This window comes from Eptatretus burgeri, chromosome 10, assembly GCF_056783735.1.
Source record: "Eptatretus burgeri isolate ZD-2024b chromosome 10, Ebu_testis_v1, whole genome shotgun sequence".
In the NCBI taxonomy this organism is placed as follows: domain Eukaryota; kingdom Metazoa; phylum Chordata; class Myxini; order Myxiniformes; family Myxinidae; genus Eptatretus; species Eptatretus burgeri.
The window spans coordinates 52,727,198-52,747,650 of NC_140970.1; the positions used below are offsets into that span (position 1 = coordinate 52,727,198).

General features: G+C 45.1%; 1 protein-coding gene across 9 annotated transcripts in view; it reads left to right on the forward strand.

The window, feature by feature from the left end:
- The window catches only part of PBRM1 (polybromo 1), a 256,688-nt gene extending 243,441 nt beyond the window's left edge, over window positions 1-13,247 (forward strand). For 7 of the 9 annotated variants that reach the window (XM_085898354.1, XM_085898359.1, XM_085898355.1 and 4 more), the window contains 3 exons: window positions 1,167-1,237; window positions 11,823-12,024; window positions 12,666-13,247. In XM_085898354.1, coding sequence (XP_085754480.1) covers window positions 1,167-1,237; window positions 11,823-12,024; window positions 12,666-12,832 — 440 coding nt within the window. In that variant the 3' untranslated portion in view covers window positions 12,833-13,247. The remainder of the gene's footprint in view (window positions 1-1,166; window positions 1,238-11,822; window positions 12,025-12,665) is intronic. The other 2 variants (XM_085898360.1, XM_085898362.1) reach the window with 1 other exon arrangement.
- The last annotated feature ends 7,206 nt before the right edge of the window (window positions 13,248-20,453 follow it).

Consider the following 20,453-nt stretch of genomic DNA (forward strand, 5'->3'; position numbering starts at 1 on the left):
TAAATGGTCATGAAACTACTTTTACAGGGTTCCTGATGATCTCACCTCTCTAGGAATATATGAAACGTAGGTGCAAGATGTGAATTGGAGCAAAACTAAATCATTTCATGGGTTGCTTATGGGTCGAACTGTTATTCATTTTACATTTTCTCCACCACCTCCTACCCCCACCCCCAAGCTTTTGAAAATATATTGTAATAATATTTGCACAGACAAAACGTCGAGGAGTTGAGCTATCCAAAATGGTAAAAACCTGAACCAGGCCATTTATGGATACAACTCACATCTTTGCCCAAAATTAAGAAACTCTCCATGCGACTTCTGGCTCACTTCGTTGTAGCAAGTCTCATTTGTGCTTCAGAGCTTCCAGCAGTAACTCTTCCTTAATTACCTTTTCATGAACTTCTGCCATTTGCTTTCTTTTCCTCACATTGTGCTGTGTAACTCTGGGCTGGCAGGTACGCACATTTGCCTCTAAATGTCTTGCGTGGGTACGAATCCCAACCCAGCTATAAACTGTCATGCCGGTGTTTCACAGGCAGGGTGATTTATCAGTGTGTGTGCGGTCCCTCGAATGGGATCAGGTGGAAGCTCCACCTGATCGTAGTGGGTTTGAGTTGGGGTGGGGGATGGGGGGTGGGGTGTGAAGGGGTTGTCACTGGCCCCTGCAAATTGCTCCTACCCCCATTTCACATGACCGAAGATCACAAAAGAGTCTGCAAAATGATGGTCATCACTACTTTATAACCTAAATTGAAAAATGAAAAATAATTTTAAAAAGTCATGGGTCGGGTGTCCGATCAAAGCGGGGTTGCATCAAAAGCGGGACATCTTGGTACCCGGTCATCACTGCCAGCAGTTATAAAGTGGCAGTTCTAATTATGTCCCTTTTTAATTACGTAACACACCAGTACACAAAATACACCACACAAAACTACACAAAAGGAGTCCTAGTGAGGGAATGCAATCTCCGATTGCTCTTTTTTCTTGTTATGTATGTTTTCTTCTTTGTATCACTCAAACTTTCTGACTCACTGTTTTCAGTATGCATTTAGGAAGATATGTTCTTGAGTAGGTGTCATCTTAGAAACATCTTGGTGCGATTAAACGTCTCCTTTTAAATGCAATGTAGTGAATGTAGGTGGTGTTTTTTGTGGATGTGACAGGTGGGCGTGTGATGGGACACAGTGTCGGAGGCGTTGCACACCCTTCAGGCGCTGGCTCAGGATATCCGCAGGTTTGAATTCACTTCTCCAACTCTCTTCCCCTTATGCTCTTCTGGTCTTCATGTGAAATTTGTCCTCACGTGTTGCTATTACATTCTGCACCCCATTCATTTTCTAGTTTTCCTGCTTGCCAAACATCTGCCTGCTTGATTCGGTGATTTTGTTTATTTTATACTGATTGTGCTTTTGAACACCACATAAGTAATCTTGACTGTTCTCTTATGCGTGGTAACACTCAATGCTTTGTTCGTTTGAGAAGTGCAAGTTTTACCAGCGTTTGCAAGGGTCATGTATGTAGCACCTGCATATATATATATATATATATATATATATATATATATATATATATATATATATATATATATATATATATATATATATATATATATATATATATATATATATATTTTTTTTTTTTTTTCTTAGTCGTGTTTTTTTTATATTCATCTCCATGGTCGAATTGCTGGGGTGGAAGCTGAACTGATAATCAAAGATTAGCAAGTCATTGAAAAGATTGTGTTTCAAGTCTGCAGCAGTGATGCATTCCATCCTTATGATGTTCGAAGTTCAAAGGTTATGATGTTTCAAAAGAACTGGTCGTTTTACAGATCAGGAGAAGGCTGATCGATCTGCAAATTAGTGGTTCAGAGTTGTAACTCTTCTTGTGAATCGGTATGCCTTTTGCAACCGTCGAAGATAGAGGCAGGTTACTATCTCAGAAATACTTGGAGAAAAGTGAGGGAACAGGAGATGAAAGGGGCTAAACACATTTCTTGAAGATTGTCGAACCAATGCCAGTGGGACAATTTCTGAAGGAGGTGTTGAGATTGACTCCTAACTTCTCACTCAACCTTGGGGGGGAGAGAAGTCATTGTGCTGGACAGAGCAATCTTTAATGGGGGGAAAGGGTGGGTATGAGAAGGAAGTGATTGGGGGACCTTGATCTTTTCAGTAAAGACAGTGTTGAGATATTTACCTTTTCCTGCATTAAATCGTGTCAAACATGACTAATCCTTTTGGAGTGAAGGTACAGAAGGGGAATGTGTACCAGACACAGACTTGACTGGCTACCTTTTACACACAAGACTACTATTAGGTTTGGCTTTTTGTCCAAAGAGGGTGCTGAAACCTGCGTCGATGCCAATCCTGGAAACTTGGCATTCTTACTTAACTTGGCCTTGAAAGTAAAGAAAAGAACATCTCCCACACCAACAAGTAAGTGCACCAAGGGTAGTGACCGACAACTATTTTCTCAAGTGTTTAGTATTTCACAATGGAGTCTCTTTATAACAAACATAAGTTCTGTGAACTGGTTGTTGTAGTGTGTTGGTTGTCTGTCATTTTCAATGATGACGTGATGAAAAGAGAAGAAAGGTTCAACAGGGGGAAGCATTTTTGTGGGAACGAAGGCAGGGTGAGAGCTCATAAGTGATGCTCACATCGTGCACATCTGATGATAGCCGAGGCATGGTTTATTAAAGCTTCATGGCTCCTAACACTCCTGGGTGTGGTTTTCTTCAGCATGTAATGCTCCATATCGGACCAGGTTATGCCTCATCCGCCGCTGACTCTTCCCAAGTGTTAACTCCAATACCAGCTGCTATAAGATGCCTTTTGATCACATCTTTGTACAGCAGCCGCTGATCACCTCTTGCTCTAACGTTGGATGAAGGTTCTCCATAGAAAACTGCTTTTTGGTCGTGTGTCCTTACCCATACGGACTATAAGCCCAACCCAGTGAAATTGTAAGAGGAGTGTATCTACGCTTGGTATGCCAGCATGCTGAAGGACTCCGGCTTTGGTAATATGCTCTTGCCTGGCAATCCTGAGGATTTGCCACATCGGTCATCGCTGAACTGCTGCAGCTTTTTGATATGCCGCTTATATGGTGTGCATGTCTCAGCAGAGTGGAGAAGTATTGTGAGGATGAGTGCTTTGTGGACTTTACACTTAGATTTAATGCTGATACCTTTTTCGGACCACATTCGACTCGACTGCAAAGGTGACTGAAGGCGACTGCTGCAGCTCGTATGCAGTTAGCTAGTTCAGCGTCAAGTGTGTTGTCATTTGCAACTGCCAAGGTAGGTGAACGTTTTAACTGGATTTAGTACTGTACCACTGAGTAGGATTTGAGGGTCTCTGTACTGTGCAAGTGGGGCTGTCTTTACGAATGCCGTGACATTAACCTTCGGAGCAGAATTATAAAGAGAAGGTCTGATGACGAGGGAGCATCTCGTCTCATTTGAAGGAGGAGATGATCCGTAGAGCATTCAGCACCGTGCATCGCATGGGTGATTCGGATGTCAGAAAGATCCCTTCGTCATGTGAGAATCTAGTCAAGAATGAGCCACTTTTTGGAACGTGGGTGTTATCATGATGTTGTGGAATGTGGATGTCACCATTTTAATAAGATTTACCCAGTTGCTCATTGTAGTCGAAGTATTTTTCAATGAAGCCCTTTTATGATACTGAAATTAATAATTGGTTCACGAAAAAATATTTTCACGAAAAAATAAGTGACCACTATATTCGTTATTGGTGTGTGTCTGTCTGTCTGGCTGTCCCGAGCATAGCTCCGTGGGTTTTGAGCCGATCCTGACTAAATTTTGGTGGGAGGTTTATATCATGATCTAGTTGTGTTTTCCTGAGAATGGGCATGGTGCGCCCATTATGGGCGGAGCCACACCCAAAAAACATGTGTTTTTAGGGGGTAGCCGATTTCAATTTGCATCTTCTCCTTGGGGGTTTGTCGAATCTGACAGGGGTTTCGGTATTTGGTTAGCCCAATGGCACCTGCATAGCCCTACGGAGCTCGATTTTTTTTTTTTTCATTTTCATCCCAAGGTCAAGGTCACAAGGTCACGAACTTAGAAAATTGTGAATTTTGACATAAAAATCATACGACCGCCCAAACTTTGAGAGCGAGGATGACAATATTTTTTATGCAGAATCTTGAGGTCATTCCCCACCTAAAGTCTTGAAACTATTTTGCTCTATCTCGAACAACTTGCCCGTGGCGCCCCCTTCAAGTTTGTTTTTAGGCTGATTTCATGAAAGGTTGGATAATCTGAGGAGTGCGAAATGCTATATAGCCTATATGACGTTATATTGTTCCTGGAATGTTCCAGAGGAAGTTTTGCACCAAAGGTCATAATCCTTGACCTTTGACCTTTAAAGTTCACAAAGGTCAAATTTTCAAAGTTGTGGGAATCGAACGAGGTTTTCGACCTTCTTCGACGAACTAACTCCAATAAGCTATAGCACGTATCCTGTTTCCTTATTTTAATGTCCACAACATTGTTTTGTGACCTTTAAAGGTTATGCAAGGGTCAAATTTTGAAAGTTGTTGAACGAAACCAGGTTTTCGACATTTTGCAGCTTATAACCTGTCACTCGTACTACATCATGTTGATCATTTTTATAACTTGGTCAAAAATTATCACATTGTCTCATCCTTGACTTCTGAAACAATCTCCATCATCAAATACCGCTCGTGAACCATTGCCGTCTCCAGACTTGTCATTTACGTAAACATCTTTCTCAACTCGTTACTTCAAACTGAACCGTCTATGCTAAATACTCATACTTTCTACAAAATATGCATCGAACATGAGAATTATTGAGGAAATAGACATTAAATTAATGTTAGTGATGGTGCTTGATGAACTTGCCATCAATGTGTGTTTTACTTGATTCCTCTTATGTGCTCAGTTGATTGTTTTTGGCTCATTGGACACAAGGAATTCATGATTTTATTTTTAAAATTGAAAATATTCCATATTTCGCATTTTATGGTTTGACACGCATATCCAACTTACCCGTAATAAACGGTCAAACAAGTGATGCAGGTAACGATGAGGGTTAGGGGAGAACGCAAGGGGTGGACAAGATAGATACATAAGTAAATTATTGGGGGGGGGGGGTGGGAGGTAGTTTATCGGGTGTAGAAAAGATCATGGGTTCGGATGGGGGGTGATTTGAGATGGTGGTGAACAGCTGCTGTTAAATGGGATTGTCCACAAAAAGTGAAATACATTAAAATAAAATTACTTGTAAACAGTTGTTCCTTACAACAAGGCTCCTCTGTATTTATGCCTTCACCTCTGGTAATATGGTACTTTCAAAATTATGTATTCTGCCCCCAAAATTCTCAATGCGCATGTGCAGAAACTCCAGGAAGCTGGAGAGTTTGGGACAAAATAAAATGTATTGTGTCCGGGATAAAGATTGTGACTTGGATTGGCTCAGAAAGAAGCTGAAAATACTTGGAAAAGGACCCCAGAGAAAGGGCTGTCTGTGCCTTTGCATGAAAGACTTGGAGAACTTTCTCAGCTTGCTGAATGGGCCACTGCTCGTACTGCAAACTACCAACCATGTCGACCGGTGGTGTGCTAAAACACCCCTCCATCCCCCATCCCCCAAATATTTACAATTAATCATGTTGGGAGGGGACGTGGGAGCTGCAGGTGCTGTGCTGTGAGGGCTGTTATAAATATATTGTTTGTTTGGTTCTGGAGCCACAAGATAAATTGGCCGAGATTTTTGCATCTATTGCTAAAAGTTGAAGCGTCCGTGTGTGTATTTCCACGACTGACATTAGAATGTACTAACAGGAAATTGTATGAACCAAACACCTCTCAATCAAGGATATTTCTCATATTCCGATATTTCCATGAGTCTAGTTTGCATTTAGGAACAGAACAATTATGGTTAACCATTCTGAAATTTCCACTCTTTTGTCGAAATGCTGAAAATTATGTTTAAAAGACGATTTGAATTGCACATTTCGCATTAGCAATGACGGGTGAAAAGTGCCCAGCGAACCAAACCGAATCACTGTCAACGCACACACAGCACTTGCGCAAAAGGCCTCTTTTATACATACACCATTCATTCTACATGATACATACATCATTCATACATCATTTCAAAAGTCGTTTTATTCTTCCATGCTTCACACACAAGCATTGCTTCACAGCATAAAACCACAAACTTACATTACGAGTGAGTAAATAGCTATGAGAGAATAGGTATTCCACGGACCCCATGTTATGTCGGCAAAAAGAGTTTGTCAACTCGCTTTGCTTATTTGTGCAAAGAAGAAGAGGAACACTAACTCGTCTCATGATCACGGATGGTTATGAAGAAGATTCTACAACAACCTTAGCGGCTCCGCCTCAGACTCTGCAACCTCCAATTTGTAGAGCTGAACACTGAACAGACTCCTCCTACCTAGACCATTGGGAGGTGATGACGCATCAGTGAAGAACGTCCAATCAGATTTGACTGTTAATAAATTTACATTAAATTAATTTCCAATTAATATGGAATAGGCAAAGCCAAGAAGCGAACATAGCATTCTTCTTACATTCGCTTCTTAAATATATCAAATTAAACAGTCTTTTTGCTATGAAAAAATAAATATTACCTTAACATTACCTTCACAACAACTACACTGCCTGGAACAGGATCTCATCTGCAAAAATAAATATTACCTCAACATTACCTTCACAACAACAACTACACCGCCGAGAACAGGATCTCATCTGAAAAAAAAAATCCTCAACATTACCTTCACAACGACAACTATACAGCCTAGAACAGGATCTCATCTCAAAAAATTAATATTACCTCAACATTATACCTCTACATTACCTTCACAACAACAACTACACCGCCTAGAACAGGATCTCATCTAAAAAAATAAATATTACCTCAACATTACCTTCACAACAACTACACCGCCTAGAACAGGATCTCATAAAAATATAAATACTAGAAGTGAACGTAGAATTCTTCTTGCATTCGCTTCTGACTTTACCTAGAACTTGTTCACAACTGTATACGCAATTTCCGGTTACTTCGGCCTGGATTCGGAATCCGCGATCAAATAACGTAAATCACGATTAAAAATTATTTTTTGATGATGCGGGAGATATCTTTATTAAAATCAGTGGAGGAAATATACACCATGTCTGATATTATTTGGGTCTTTCATGTCTCCGACGATGCCTTTATCTCCCAGCATGCATCATTCCCCATGACAAAAACCGGAAACAAAAAAAAAAAAACAGAAGCAAAAAAAAAAAAACGGAAGCAAAAGGGTCATAGCCAACGACACGGATTCACAATTGCCATGGTAGTGTGTTGTTGTTGTTGTTGTTTCCTATTCTCCCATGTGCACGCGTTAAGTAATATTCACAAGATAGAAATAAAACGCAATCGTGTTTATACACCGCACAGCGTTTAAAAACAACCGGAAGCAAAAGGTGATAGCTAACGACACAGATTCCAAATAGCCAGGGGTATCGTGTTGTTGTTGTTGTTGTTGTTGTTTTGTTGTTGTTTCCTATTCTCTCATATGCACGCGTTAAGTATGAAGCTCACTGCATTCGCTCATATGGAATTGGCAAAGCCGAGAAGCGAACGTAGAATTCTTCTTACATTCGCTTCTGACTTTACATAAAACTTGTTCACAACCGTATACTTGCCAACTATACCGTGGTACATGTCAGCGCCACACAGCTGATGATTTTGACGCAATTTCTGGTTACTTCGGCCTGGATTCGGGATCAGCGATCAAATAATGTAAATCACGATTAACAATTATTTTTTGATGATGCGGGAGATATCTTTATTAAAATTAACTTTGGGAAAAAAATAATTGAATAAATAAATAAATAAACGATCACTTCTGGTCAAGAATAAAAGAAATTAAAAGTTCCGGAAAGAGTTTCAAAATCACTCCCGATAATGTTAAATACAAAAAAATAAACACTTTCTGTCATGAAAAAAAATCACTTTCGGAAGTATAAAATTAACTTTGGGAAAAAAATAATTGAATAAATAAATAAACACTTTCGGTCATGATCTCCCGGCATGCATCATTCCCCATGACAAAAACCGGAAACAAAAAAACCAGAAGCAAAAAACAAAAAACGGAAGCAAAAGGGTCATAGCCAACGACACGGATTCACAATTGCCATGGTAGTGTGTTGTTGTTGTTGTTGTTGTTGTTGTTGTTGTTGTTGTTGTTTTTTTCCTATTCTCTCACGTGCACGCGTTAAGTATGAAGCTCACTGCGTTCGCTATTAAAAAACAAACAACTCAAATTAGGGTTAAAAAAAAATTGTCCCAAGAGGAGGAGGTGGCCTTGGATACCAAAAGCAGATTTTGGAGGTTAAAGTTTGCAATGATAAAGTATCCATGTATCAGGTAATTCAATCATCAGTCTGTATTGTCAATTACCATTACCTCCAGATCTAGCTCCTGACCATACACCAATAGGTAATCCTCTTGGCACAAATCATTATCAATCGCTATATTATCAAGAATGATATTATCAATCATTATTATCTATTTGTTTCAGATCATTATTACTGAATTTTAACAAAGTGGTAATCCTTTTGACACAAATTATCGATCGCCATATTATCAATAATATTATCGCTCATTATTATCAATTCGTTTCAAATTATTGTTACTGAATTTTAACAAAGTAATTAAAAAAAAAAGATATTTTTTATTGCTTTTGTCTTCAATCCATAGACTCGTATAGAGAAGGACTGGAACCTCCCATGCTCGGGGTTTGTAACTTGAGTCTGAAGGATTCACTTGAGTCCGGGGCTAAAATGACTTCTAGAAGGGCTAGAGACATGATCTTGGGATCCATGTAGGGGTTTTTGAGGACGGCGAGTTCAATAGTATCATTTTCAACACCACCTGAGGTCATCTTCAAGGTCAAAAGGGTCATATTTCAAGGTGAAATTACTGAATTTTGGTATTTTTTTGCCCGTTTTTGTGTCTAACTCATAAACGGTGAGAGATGGCTGATTGTAATAAGATGCAAGTGTGTAGAGCTGTCAAACTTTGATATTTATTGTCATATATCGTTTTACATAAACATTATATGCATGTCACACCATTATGCCTATTACAACTATGTCTATGTCTATCACTAGTTGGAGAGCTTTTCTTTCCTCCTGAGGCATCCCAAAGCTTTTTCTTTGTCACTTACATTGAGGACATGAGCTTTCAATAGAATGTTAGCTAAAGTAGTACATGCAGCATTACTACGAGCTAAAGGTGCATCTACAGAGGATAACAGCTCAGCAAAATGAAATCGGCAACGCATTTTAGTGTTGTCATACAAATTATAGGCATTATGTACAAAAAGACGGTTGACATAGTCAGCACACTCAATCCACCTCTATTCAAATTTTCTAGAAACTCAGATGACACCTCGTTACCATCTTCATCATCAATGATCTCCTCCATACTAGTGCTATCGCCATATTTATGAACAAGGTGTCCGGCCAAATAAACTACTTTATGCTTAAGGGCATCGTCAGACCCCAAGAGATCCTGAGTGTCTTGAGGAGTAATCTCGTCAATGAGTTCACGTCGCTCATCTGGATTTATGGAAGTTGTACAGTTCTTGTCACAATCAATTACACGAGAACTAGATTCGGGCATAATGTCATGCTTAATGAGTGTTTGCAAATTTACAATTTTAGCTGCAGCCATAATGTCAACTACGTCAATGTAGAAGTTTCCACCGCTTCTTTGCCTGGCTTGGCCGAAAAACTTTTCCAAGGCTTCATCTGCCAATATAGGAGGAAGAACGTAGTCAAAGTCTTTCTCTGCCAGAAGCAATTTGGCAGCATCCACATTATTACGTGTGGACACAGTGAAGGCTTCAGCAGTTTGCTGAGTTAGCTTCAGCTTACGACCACCACCGCCTTGCCATGCGCAGGTAGATATAATTTGGCAGGCCTGCTCCAGCCTAGTGAAACTTGTACAGTCTGCTGTCCAAGGCTGTCTGGATTCGTCGCGCAGATGGATAGCTGAGAAACGGCTTATTACAAGCTGAAGAATTTCCTTGCTTGTGCATTTATAGATGTTTACCTGGTCAGTTATGGATCTAATCTGGGACCATTTTGAGAGCAGGCTGTTCTTCTGCAAAGGAAAAAGTCGTTTGGGCACCTCAATGCCATCTTTCTCAACTCTATTCAAGAATAGAAATCCAAAAGGTGAGTGAACTTGTTGGAAATGAAAGAACTGCTTGACAGTTTGTCCAGAAGCATCAGTTCTTGATAGGTAAAGGTTTTCCTGGTCTTTTATGACGTTAAAGCCAGGAAAATAGGAGCTGGTTTTAGCACAGAAGTGGTCGAAATCTTGGATATTGTCTGCAGCCTCATCAGCTGCCTGCATCTTCTTAGCTCTTGATTCTGACATAGATGATGTTGGGCGTGGTGTTGAGGTCACCTGCTTCAAAGCTGATTTCAGTACTAAAGGAAATATTGATGGGGGTTCTTTTGGTCGTTTGCCTCCCCTAACTGACATCCAATCACAATTGAAATGTGTCTCACAAATATATATATATATATATATATATATATATATATATATATATATATATATATATACATATATATATATATACATATATATATATATATATATATATATATATATATATATATATATATATATATATATATCTCCTTTAAGCACCTCAAGCTTTCTTTCTCATTTGGCATTGCCAATATCCATCTCTCCCTCTCCTCAGGATATTTTGGGAAGTATATGACCTTTACATAAGGCGTCCCATCATAGTTTCCTCAACAACCAAAGCAGCTGCAACGACATGGCATATTATCACCAAGCAGGAAACAACACAAAGATCCTGTGAGATCACCAGCTGGACAGTTTCTGAAAGAGAAACAAACAAAACATACATAAGTTAACGATGATAGAAATCAGTAAGTAGGTGCAGTAGGTGCACAATGTCATGTTTTGTCATAGACTTTACAAAAGTTTTCCTCTGAGTTAGAAACAAAAACGGGCAAAAAATACCAAAATTCAGTAATTTGACCTTGAAATATGACCTTTTGACCTTGAAGATGACCTCAGGTGGTGTTGAAAATGACATTATTGAACTCGCCGTCCTCAAAAACCCCAAAATGGCTCCCGAGATCGTGTCTCCAGCCCTTCTAGAAGTCATTTTAGCCCCGGACTCAAGTGAATCCTTCAGACTCAAGTTGCAAACCCCGAGATCGTGAGGTTCCAGTCCTTCTCTATAGGAGTCTATGCTTCAATCACTTCCTCTTGACGGATCTTGCGAGCTCACTCTTGCCTTCAGATAATCTCCTATTCTAATTACTGTATATTCCTCATGTTATGTCAGTCTCTGTGAACCTCATTCAGCATGTTTTCAGGTAACTTTTGAAAACCTGGCACCATTATTGAAACTCTGAAATTTTTATGAATAGTCTTTATTATGACATTTGTCATTATTCCACTGGGAAAAGGATTATCATCATGACACAAATCCATATTTAAAAGTGACGTTTTCATGCAACATGCCTTTTAAACTTTAATAGTTACCATGTAGACAGTAGAGATAAAATTTTGGGTGAGCCTTTAATCCATTTTCTTAAAAGTGAATTATCCTTCCATGGTTTTCCATCCCTTCACATTTTTGGATGTATATAAGCATGCCTTATCTTCCCCTCTCTCAATCCCTTCCCATCCAAATCTCCCACTGCCTTGATTCATGCTCACATTGGGCAATTGGGGGCATATGCCACTCAGCCTCCACCTCCACCTCCATACCCGGCTCCCCAGACAAGCCAGACAGGCCAGACAGGCAGCCTCATGGCCCCCTCGGTGCCGATGTTCGTGACTGTGCCTCCACGTCCACAGCGGCTATTGCACTCAGAAGCATACGTCCGTTACATCGAGTCTCTGAACAAGGATGGACGATCAGTGAGCCGCTGGCAGCACACTTTCACAGGTGAGGCTTCTTGACTGGATAGCAATTACAGTATTGTATTGGCATTTTTGTGTTTGTATCTGCATATGGTTTTATGACCAGTGGCTTGGTGGGTAATTGTAGTGATGTTGATCAAACTTGGCAAACAGATAAAGAATGATGGCGAACATATGCACGTCATTTTTTTGTTGTTACCGAGATTAGACCCAAAATGGCTGACTGGCGGCCATTTAGTTACGTAAACATGTCCCCAACCATTTCTCAGACATGCATTGTCTGATTTTGTTCAAACTTGGCACGAGCGCAGTACACAATGGAATACACTTGCATCTAACTGTATTTTGTGATCTGATCAAAGATGGCTGACTGGTCGACTGGCAGCCATTTTAGTTGTAAATAAATATGGGGCAGCCATTTAACTCCACACAGTAAAATTACTAAAACAACAGGGGCTATGACATTTTATGTCTTTTTTTCCTTGTTTAATGCATCATGCATTACGATGCATCTCACAAACTTTGTGTTTTGCATCTTTCTCCATCCTCATCACTTTGATACACTTGACTTAACATAGCATTCAACTCTATGCATTTAAATCTGCCTATGGTGATGGGTTGAAAATGTTACGCAGCAAGTACATTGCTCTCCCCTCTTTGCCACAGCCCGGCGCGAGGATGTGCCACTATCTCGCGAGCAAGAGGCACGTTTGCCAGTACACTGGCTGCCAAGCAAGGGAGCTCATTCTTGCATGGCACAGGCCTTGTGGCGTCTTCGGGATATCATGCTTCGTGATGCATTAAACATCCAGCAGTCTTGCCCTGACCCCTAAACTGTTACTAAATCAACCAACAATGAGTCAACATGTGACTCTCAGGAAATTGTGTTAGGAAATATATGGTGTAGCTTCAGGGCTACATTTAGAGAATTGGAAAATGAAGGTATTTTGAATTTGTGAACTACTAAATACTTTCTTACATTTACTCACCAGAAATTCTTCCACCTTGATGCAATGGAAAGACTGCATTGTTTCATTGATTGTTTACTTTATCTGTGTTGTTTTTTCCTCATTGCCATTCCTCAATTTTTTTTTGTATCCTCCCCCCATTTTAATTTGGATTTGAATATTTCTCAACCTTTTGTAAAATTATAATTTAATGTTGTCACGTTTAGACCTTCAATGACTATGTTTTGAGACAATGCAGTTTGCATTTTCAATGGAAGACAATAAATGTCCGTTTCCCCGAGTTCATTTTTCATTGGATATATTGTATTCTACATTAATAAAGAAATGGAACACAGGCATAACATGAGCAACTTGCTCTTCACTTCCACCACTTATATTGTCACAGGTTGCCCTTCAAAGGAGAACGTCAAGTCGACAGCACTTTTGCCAGCCGTGATGTGGCAAGTAAAAGATTGCAGCATGGTAATGGTCAACAAAGTACACAGTGATGCTGGCAAGTCCTCAATCTCATACAGGATATTTCACCGATATCCTCACAACTTCATTCTTCAGATATCTAGTTCCATCAAGTCATGGCCAACTTCTGGTGACATTCATGATCAGATTTCTCCAAACATTCCGATCCTGCATTGCTTCCCGAAGCTCCAGCCGAGACAACTTTCTTGCTGCCTTTACCTTATTCCTCAGGCACGTACAAGGTCCACTCCAACCATACCCAGATTACCTACATCATTATATTATGCCTGGTGTTGGCTTAATGGTTAGGGTGGTGGGCTTGGGATCCTAGGATCCTGACTTCAAATCCCACTCGGCTGTTGAATTAACACCAGGTGGGGTTGACTCCGTCTGTCATTCCTTCCGAGGTTAGCAAAACGAGTGCCAACTTGCTGGTATCCTGTGTTGGAGTGGCGACCCATCCAGGAATGTGCCCAATAGCCAAGGAGACTGCTTAGGCAGCACCAACACTCTGCACAGAGTATCGTCCCAATGGATGGATCGATCATTAGATTACCAACATCATTAGATTACCTCAAGGGCCCCCAAAAGGATACCCAGTCTCCACAAAGATGACTGCATCATCTGCAAAATCAAGGTCAGAAATCTTGACATTCCCAAAGGATGCACCACAGCTTGATCTCTCCGACATCCTCCCCAGAATCCAGTCCATACAAGCGTTGAAAAGTGTGGGGGCCAGTACACATTCCTGACGATCTCCACAAGTCGGAGATAGTATCACCACATCTCACAGCACTCCCAGTACCAGAGTATAGTTCAGACATCTAATAAATGGTGGCTGGCTTAAGATTTTAGGGTCTCGAGTTCAAACCCCTATAATACATTGAATTAACACCAGGGGGGTTCACTCGGCCTGCCATCCTTCCGAGGTCGGTGAAATGAGTACCGTCGTGTTGGTAATGGGGGCATTGCATCAGTGGTCCAGCCGTGCTTCCAGAAATTATTCAGCCAAGCAGCCAGAAGCTCGAAACAAATAAATACAATCACAGTCCCACTGGATTCCATCCAATCAGTCATGTTGACAATAATAGCTGCGAGGCCTACCTACCATGCAAATCAAGTTCATAATGAATGAATACGAAACGGATCATCACACAACTCGTAAATAATCACGACTCGCTTTGTGGAAGCCAAAACCACGTTCTTTTACCCCGGCTCCGTAATTTGTGCTGTAAATCGCAAAACATTCCACCGCAGTACTGTGACGTGTACGTGCCATCATGACACACAGTCAAAGATGGCCGCCAGATATGCTGTGCTTGTGATGAGCATGTCCATTTTACTATATTTACAAACAGAGCACCAACCCTGCGGGTGATCTTGTTCCAAGGACGCAATACGTTCTTCTGATGCATACCTATGTTTGGACGGTGTATAGGCAACTGACAGCTCTGTTCGCAAAAATCAATTAATAACCCATGAATTTATGTGCATGAAGTAAAAACATATCGACTGCTTTTAATTCAAAACACCTCTGCACTGGAAATCGTGGGGACAGGAATAATGTACTGTCAATGGTGGAGACTTGTAACACCCCCCACCTGGAGGATGCACGACATGACACACATTTACATCGATCTATAATTACCCAGCCCACAATAGCACTTCAAAAATTAAAAACAACAACAAAAACCCCCCTGAACATGAATTAGGATTACACTGATCCTCTGGAGGAAGTCTGCATGTAATCAGGCCAGAACTGGAAGAGTAGCACGACAAACACACAAACACAGGTCTGTGAATTTAAACAGTGAGGATTTTGTCGGGGATCGAGTGAAAAGACCACGGGGGGGAAGCTATCTCGAGTTCCCACCAGACTCCTCGGAATTGCAGGCCGTCGTGTACACGGATAATTCCGTGACGCGGCGGGTCGCTAACCGACCGTGGATGTCAATTACTCAACCGCGTGATCTAGGGTCATCCCGTCTTTGGGTTAATCGGGTTACCTAATTAAACACTTGATCTAATTACCGGGGAACACGCCCTCAGTACGCCTTGTCCGAACCGGATCACATGCAGCCGAGCGACACTGCCAAGGACGTACCGGCCAAAAGGAACGGATCGTTGGAAATAAAGTCCCGGCTAGGTTTGAATACGGACCATGCTGGATCAATGGAAGAAAAGACGAAAACGAGCCGGGAACATTTATACAAAGGATTTATTAACAGGCAGACGAGGAAAGGTATGTGGCACAGTGAAGATTGTTTATTGTTGTCTGAAGCAGGAATAGGAAGAAATGTAAGAGGTGTAGTAATAATACAAGCAACTTACAAAAGCAGACACAGAGCAGAGTTATGTGCCAGGACACACACACACACACACACACACACACACACACACACACACACACACACACACACACACACACACACACACACACACACACACACACACACACACACATCCCGATGAAGAGGAGTTGAAGAGAAAAAGGAGGAGAGGAGATGAGGCCAACGGTCTCTCAATACCTTTCACGATTGCCCAACTGAGCCACCAATACGTTTTTTTTGGGTGGGGGATTCTCCGCTGGGCGATACCTCCCTGACTGCTGGCGCGTCGTCTCTAACCTCGTGCGGCTATCGTCAGTCCAGAGAACGAGATGCGACCCTTGGGTGTGAAGGGGGGGACTTGGGTGGAGCCAAAAGTCAATGGGTGGAGAGAGAGGGGAGGAGCCTGCAGGTGAATTGGTAAAGAAGGGCAGAGCCAGCAGGCGAATGGGTAGGTTGTCGATCCCAAGCCAGATAGAACGAGACGACAGGAATGAAGAAAGGAACGATGGGCAGGAACGATGTGACGACTCTCGAACGATGACAACTACTCTCCCTGCTGTCCTGCGACCCGTCCTTTTATATATTCGGTGGTGCAGGGTGGGGGCGATGACCCGAAGCGATGTGTCGTCACCCGAATCGGGCGATCTGGTTGGGCCCCGGCCAGCACACGGGCTGGCCGCCATGACCGGAAACGGCTCCACTTCACTTCCGGCCAGATGGTTCCAAGCTGCGGGTTCGTCTCGCTCCGAAACCCATGATATAAATCAGTTTGCACCGAACCCCGTGCCGTGTCCCGGCGACCATGCTGCAACCTCGAGAACCTCAGCTCAACGGATCCTGGGGCAGCGACCCCCCTCCCCCCCCCCCGTGAAACTCCCCTTGGTAAATGTTGGCGCTGGTAAATGTGCTTGCTCCATGGTGCGCCACGCGGCCCGAACGTGCGCCATGCGGCACAGCATGCCTCTGCCTGGTTTCAGCTGCATCGAGGTGGAGGTGCGGATGTCCGCCGTCCTCAGGATACATTTGTTACCGTCGTGGTGAGTGAAGATTGACGGTAAGACATTATTCTAACCCCATGCGCAGACCTGACCAAAGATGTGTGTTATTCGTGCCCCATTCTGTACGATGATAAAGTATCACGGGCTGCACGCGACTCCGTCATTGTACACGTGGTCAGCGTGCGGGTCCGCCCGTCATCGAGCATGTCCCGTACAGTGCGCGTGGGTCCTCCATTGTACACAGCGTGTGGGTCCTCCATTGTACATGTGGTCAGCGTGCGGGTCCGCCCGTCATTGAGCATGTCCCATACAGAATGTGCTAGACTACCATTAAGCACGTGACCAGCGCGCGGGTTTGCCCACTGTCGATCATCGTGTTCGCGGCTATCAAAGGCGGGGGGATGCCCGGTGCCAGCCCTGATCTGTGTCAGGGAATTGAGGGAAAAGTTTGGATATAATTATGTATGTCGGATTGAGTTGAAGAAAAAGATAGATATAATTATTAAATGCAGAAATGGGTTGAAAAGAACACACCTCATGCATCCTGCACAGGGGGTGGAGGTTGTTTATTGTTTGTTTCTATGGTTGGCCTTCACGAAGACGCATATTTTGAGGGTGTGGCTGTGTTTTTTTTACAGGTGGCTGTCTGAGTGCAGTGTCTACTTTGATTTATTTCAGGAAGAAGAGGAAAAGAGTAGGAATGACGATCGAGATATAATCAGACCTAACTATGAGATCCACACAACGCACTGTCCCGTTGTCCTGCTAGACAAAAGGAAGGGACTATCTGAACGTATATTAATGGAATAACTGTCTAGGGACCGCTGCATGATGGTTGCTATTGCTTTGGAGGGATGCGGTTTCCAGAACCACAACACTATTATCACATAGTTACAACTCCGATCACACATTCTATGATATGATAATGCATTAAATCATGCACATCTTTCCTTAAATATAATACGCCTACTAACAAACACGAACAACCCACTCACCTATGGATCAAACTGTTACAGAAATATTCAAACCTCCCCTCCCAGACACACTGAACATCCTCCCAGATCCTTGCAGACCCACCAACCCCTTCCCAGATCCTCCACTCTCACAGACCCTCCACCACCCTCCAATCTTCCTCTCAGACCCTCCAACTCCCCTCCCAGAGCCTCCACCCTCCCAGAGCCTCCACCCTCCCAGAGCCTCCAACCCTCCTCCCAGACACTCCGCTCTCCCAGACACTCCACTATCTCAGACACTCCGCTCTCCCAGACACTCCGCTCTCCCAGACACTCCGCTCTCCCAGACACTCCGCTCTCCCAGACACTCCGCTCTCCCAGACACTCCGCTCTCCCAGACACTCCGCTATCTCAGACACTCCGCTCTCCCAGACACTCCGCTCTCCCAGACCTACCACCTCCCCCCTGCCAGACCTACCACCTCCCCCCTCCCAGACCTACCACCTCCCCCCTCCCAGACCTACCACCTCCCCCTCCCAGACCTACCACCTCCCCCTCCCAGACCTACCACCTCCTCCCCCTCCCAGACCTACCACCTCCCCCCTCCCAGACCTACCACCTCCCCCCCAGACCTACCACCTCCCCCCTCCCAGACCTACCACCTCTCCCCCCTCCCAGACCTACCACCTCCCCCCTCCCAGACCTACCACCTCCCCCCTCCCAGACCTACCACCTCCCCCCTCCCAGACCTACCACCTCCCCCCTCCCAGACCTACCACCTCCCCCTCCCTCCCAGACCTACCACCTCCCCTCCCTCCCAGACCTACCACCTCCCCCTCCCTCCCAGACCTACCACCTCCCCCTCCCTCCCAGACCTACCACCTCCCCCTCCCTCCCAGACCTACCACCTCCCCCCTCCCTCCCAGACCTACCACCTCCCCCTCCCTCCCAGACCTACCACCTCCCCCTCCCTCCCAGACCTACCACCTCCCCCTCCCTCCCAGACCTACCACCTCCCCCTCCCTCCCAGACCTACCACCTCCCCCTCCCTCCCAGACCTACCACCTCCCCCTCCCTCCCAGACCTACCACCTCCCCCTCCCTCCCAGACCTACCACCTCCCCCTCCCTCACAGACCTACCACCTCCCCCTCCCTCCCAGACCTACCACCTCCCCCTCCCTCCCAGACCTACCACCTCCCCCTCCCTCCCAGACCTACCACCTCCCCCTCCCTCCCAGACCTACCACCTCCCCCTCCCTCCCAGACCTACCACCTCACCCCTCCCTCACAGACCTACCACCTCCCCTCCCTCCCAGACCTACCACCTCCCCCTCCCTCCCAGACCTACCACCTCCCCCTCCCTCCCAGACCTACCACCTCCCCCTCCCTCCCAGACCTACCACCTCCCCCTCCCTCCCAGACCTACCACCTCCCCCTCCCTCCCAGACCTACCACCTCACCCCCTCCCTCACAGACCTACCACCTCCCCCTCCCTCCCAGACCTACCACCTCCCCCTCCCTCCCAGACCTACCACCTCCCCCTCCCTCCCAGACCTACCACCTCCCCCTCCCTCCCAGACCTACCACCTCCCCCTCCCTCCCAGACCTACCACCTCCCCCTCCCTCCCAGACCTACCACCTCCCCCCTCCCTCCCAGACCTACCACCTCCCCTCCCTCCCAGACCTACCACCTCCCCCTCCCTCCCAGACCTACCACCTCCCCCTCCCTCCCAGACCTACCAACTCCCCCTCCCAGACCTACCAACTCCCCCCCTCCCAGACCTACCAACTCCCCCTCCCAGACCTACCAACTCCCCCTCCCAGACCTACCAACTCCCCCCTCCCAGACCTACCAACTCTCCCCCCTCCCAGACCTACCAACTCTCCCCCCTCCCAGACCTACCAACTCTCCCCCCCTCCCAGACCTACCAACTCTCCCCCTCCCAGACCTACCAACTCTCCCCCTCCCAGACCTACCAACTCTCCCCCCTCCCAGACCTACCAACTCTCCCCCCTCCCAGACCTACCAACTCTCCCCCCTCCCAGACCTACCAACTCTCCCCCCTCCCAGACCTACCAACTCTCCCCCTCCCAGACCTACCAACTCTCCCCCCTCCCAGACCTACCAACTCTCCCCCTCCCAGACCTACCAACTCTCCCCCTCCCAGACCTACCAACTCTCCCCCTCCCAGACCTACCAACTCTCCCTCCCCCTCCCAGACCTACCAACTCTCCCCCCTCCCAGACCTACCAACTCTCCCCCTCCCAGACCTACCAACTCTCCCCCTCCCAGACCTACCAACTCTCCCCCTCCCAGACCTACCAACTCTCCCCCCTCCCAGACCTACCAACTCTCCCCCCTCCCAGACCTACCAACTCTCCCCCCTCCCAGACCTACCAACTCTCCCCCTCCCAGACCTACCAACTCTCCCCCCTCCCAGACCTACCAACTCTCCCCCCTCCCAGACCTACCAACTCTCCCCCTCCCAGACCTACCAACTCTCCCCCTCCCAGACCTACCAACTCTCCCCCCTCCCAGACCTACCAACTCTCCCCCCTCCCAGACCTACCAACTCTCCCCCTCCCAGACCTACCAACTCTCCCCCCTCCCAGACCTACCAACTCTCCCCCTCCCAGACCTACCAACTCTCCCCCCTCCCAGACCTACCAACTCTCCCCCTCCCAGACCTACCAACTCTCCCCCCTCCCAGACCTACCAACTCTCCCCCCTCCCAGACCTACCAACTCT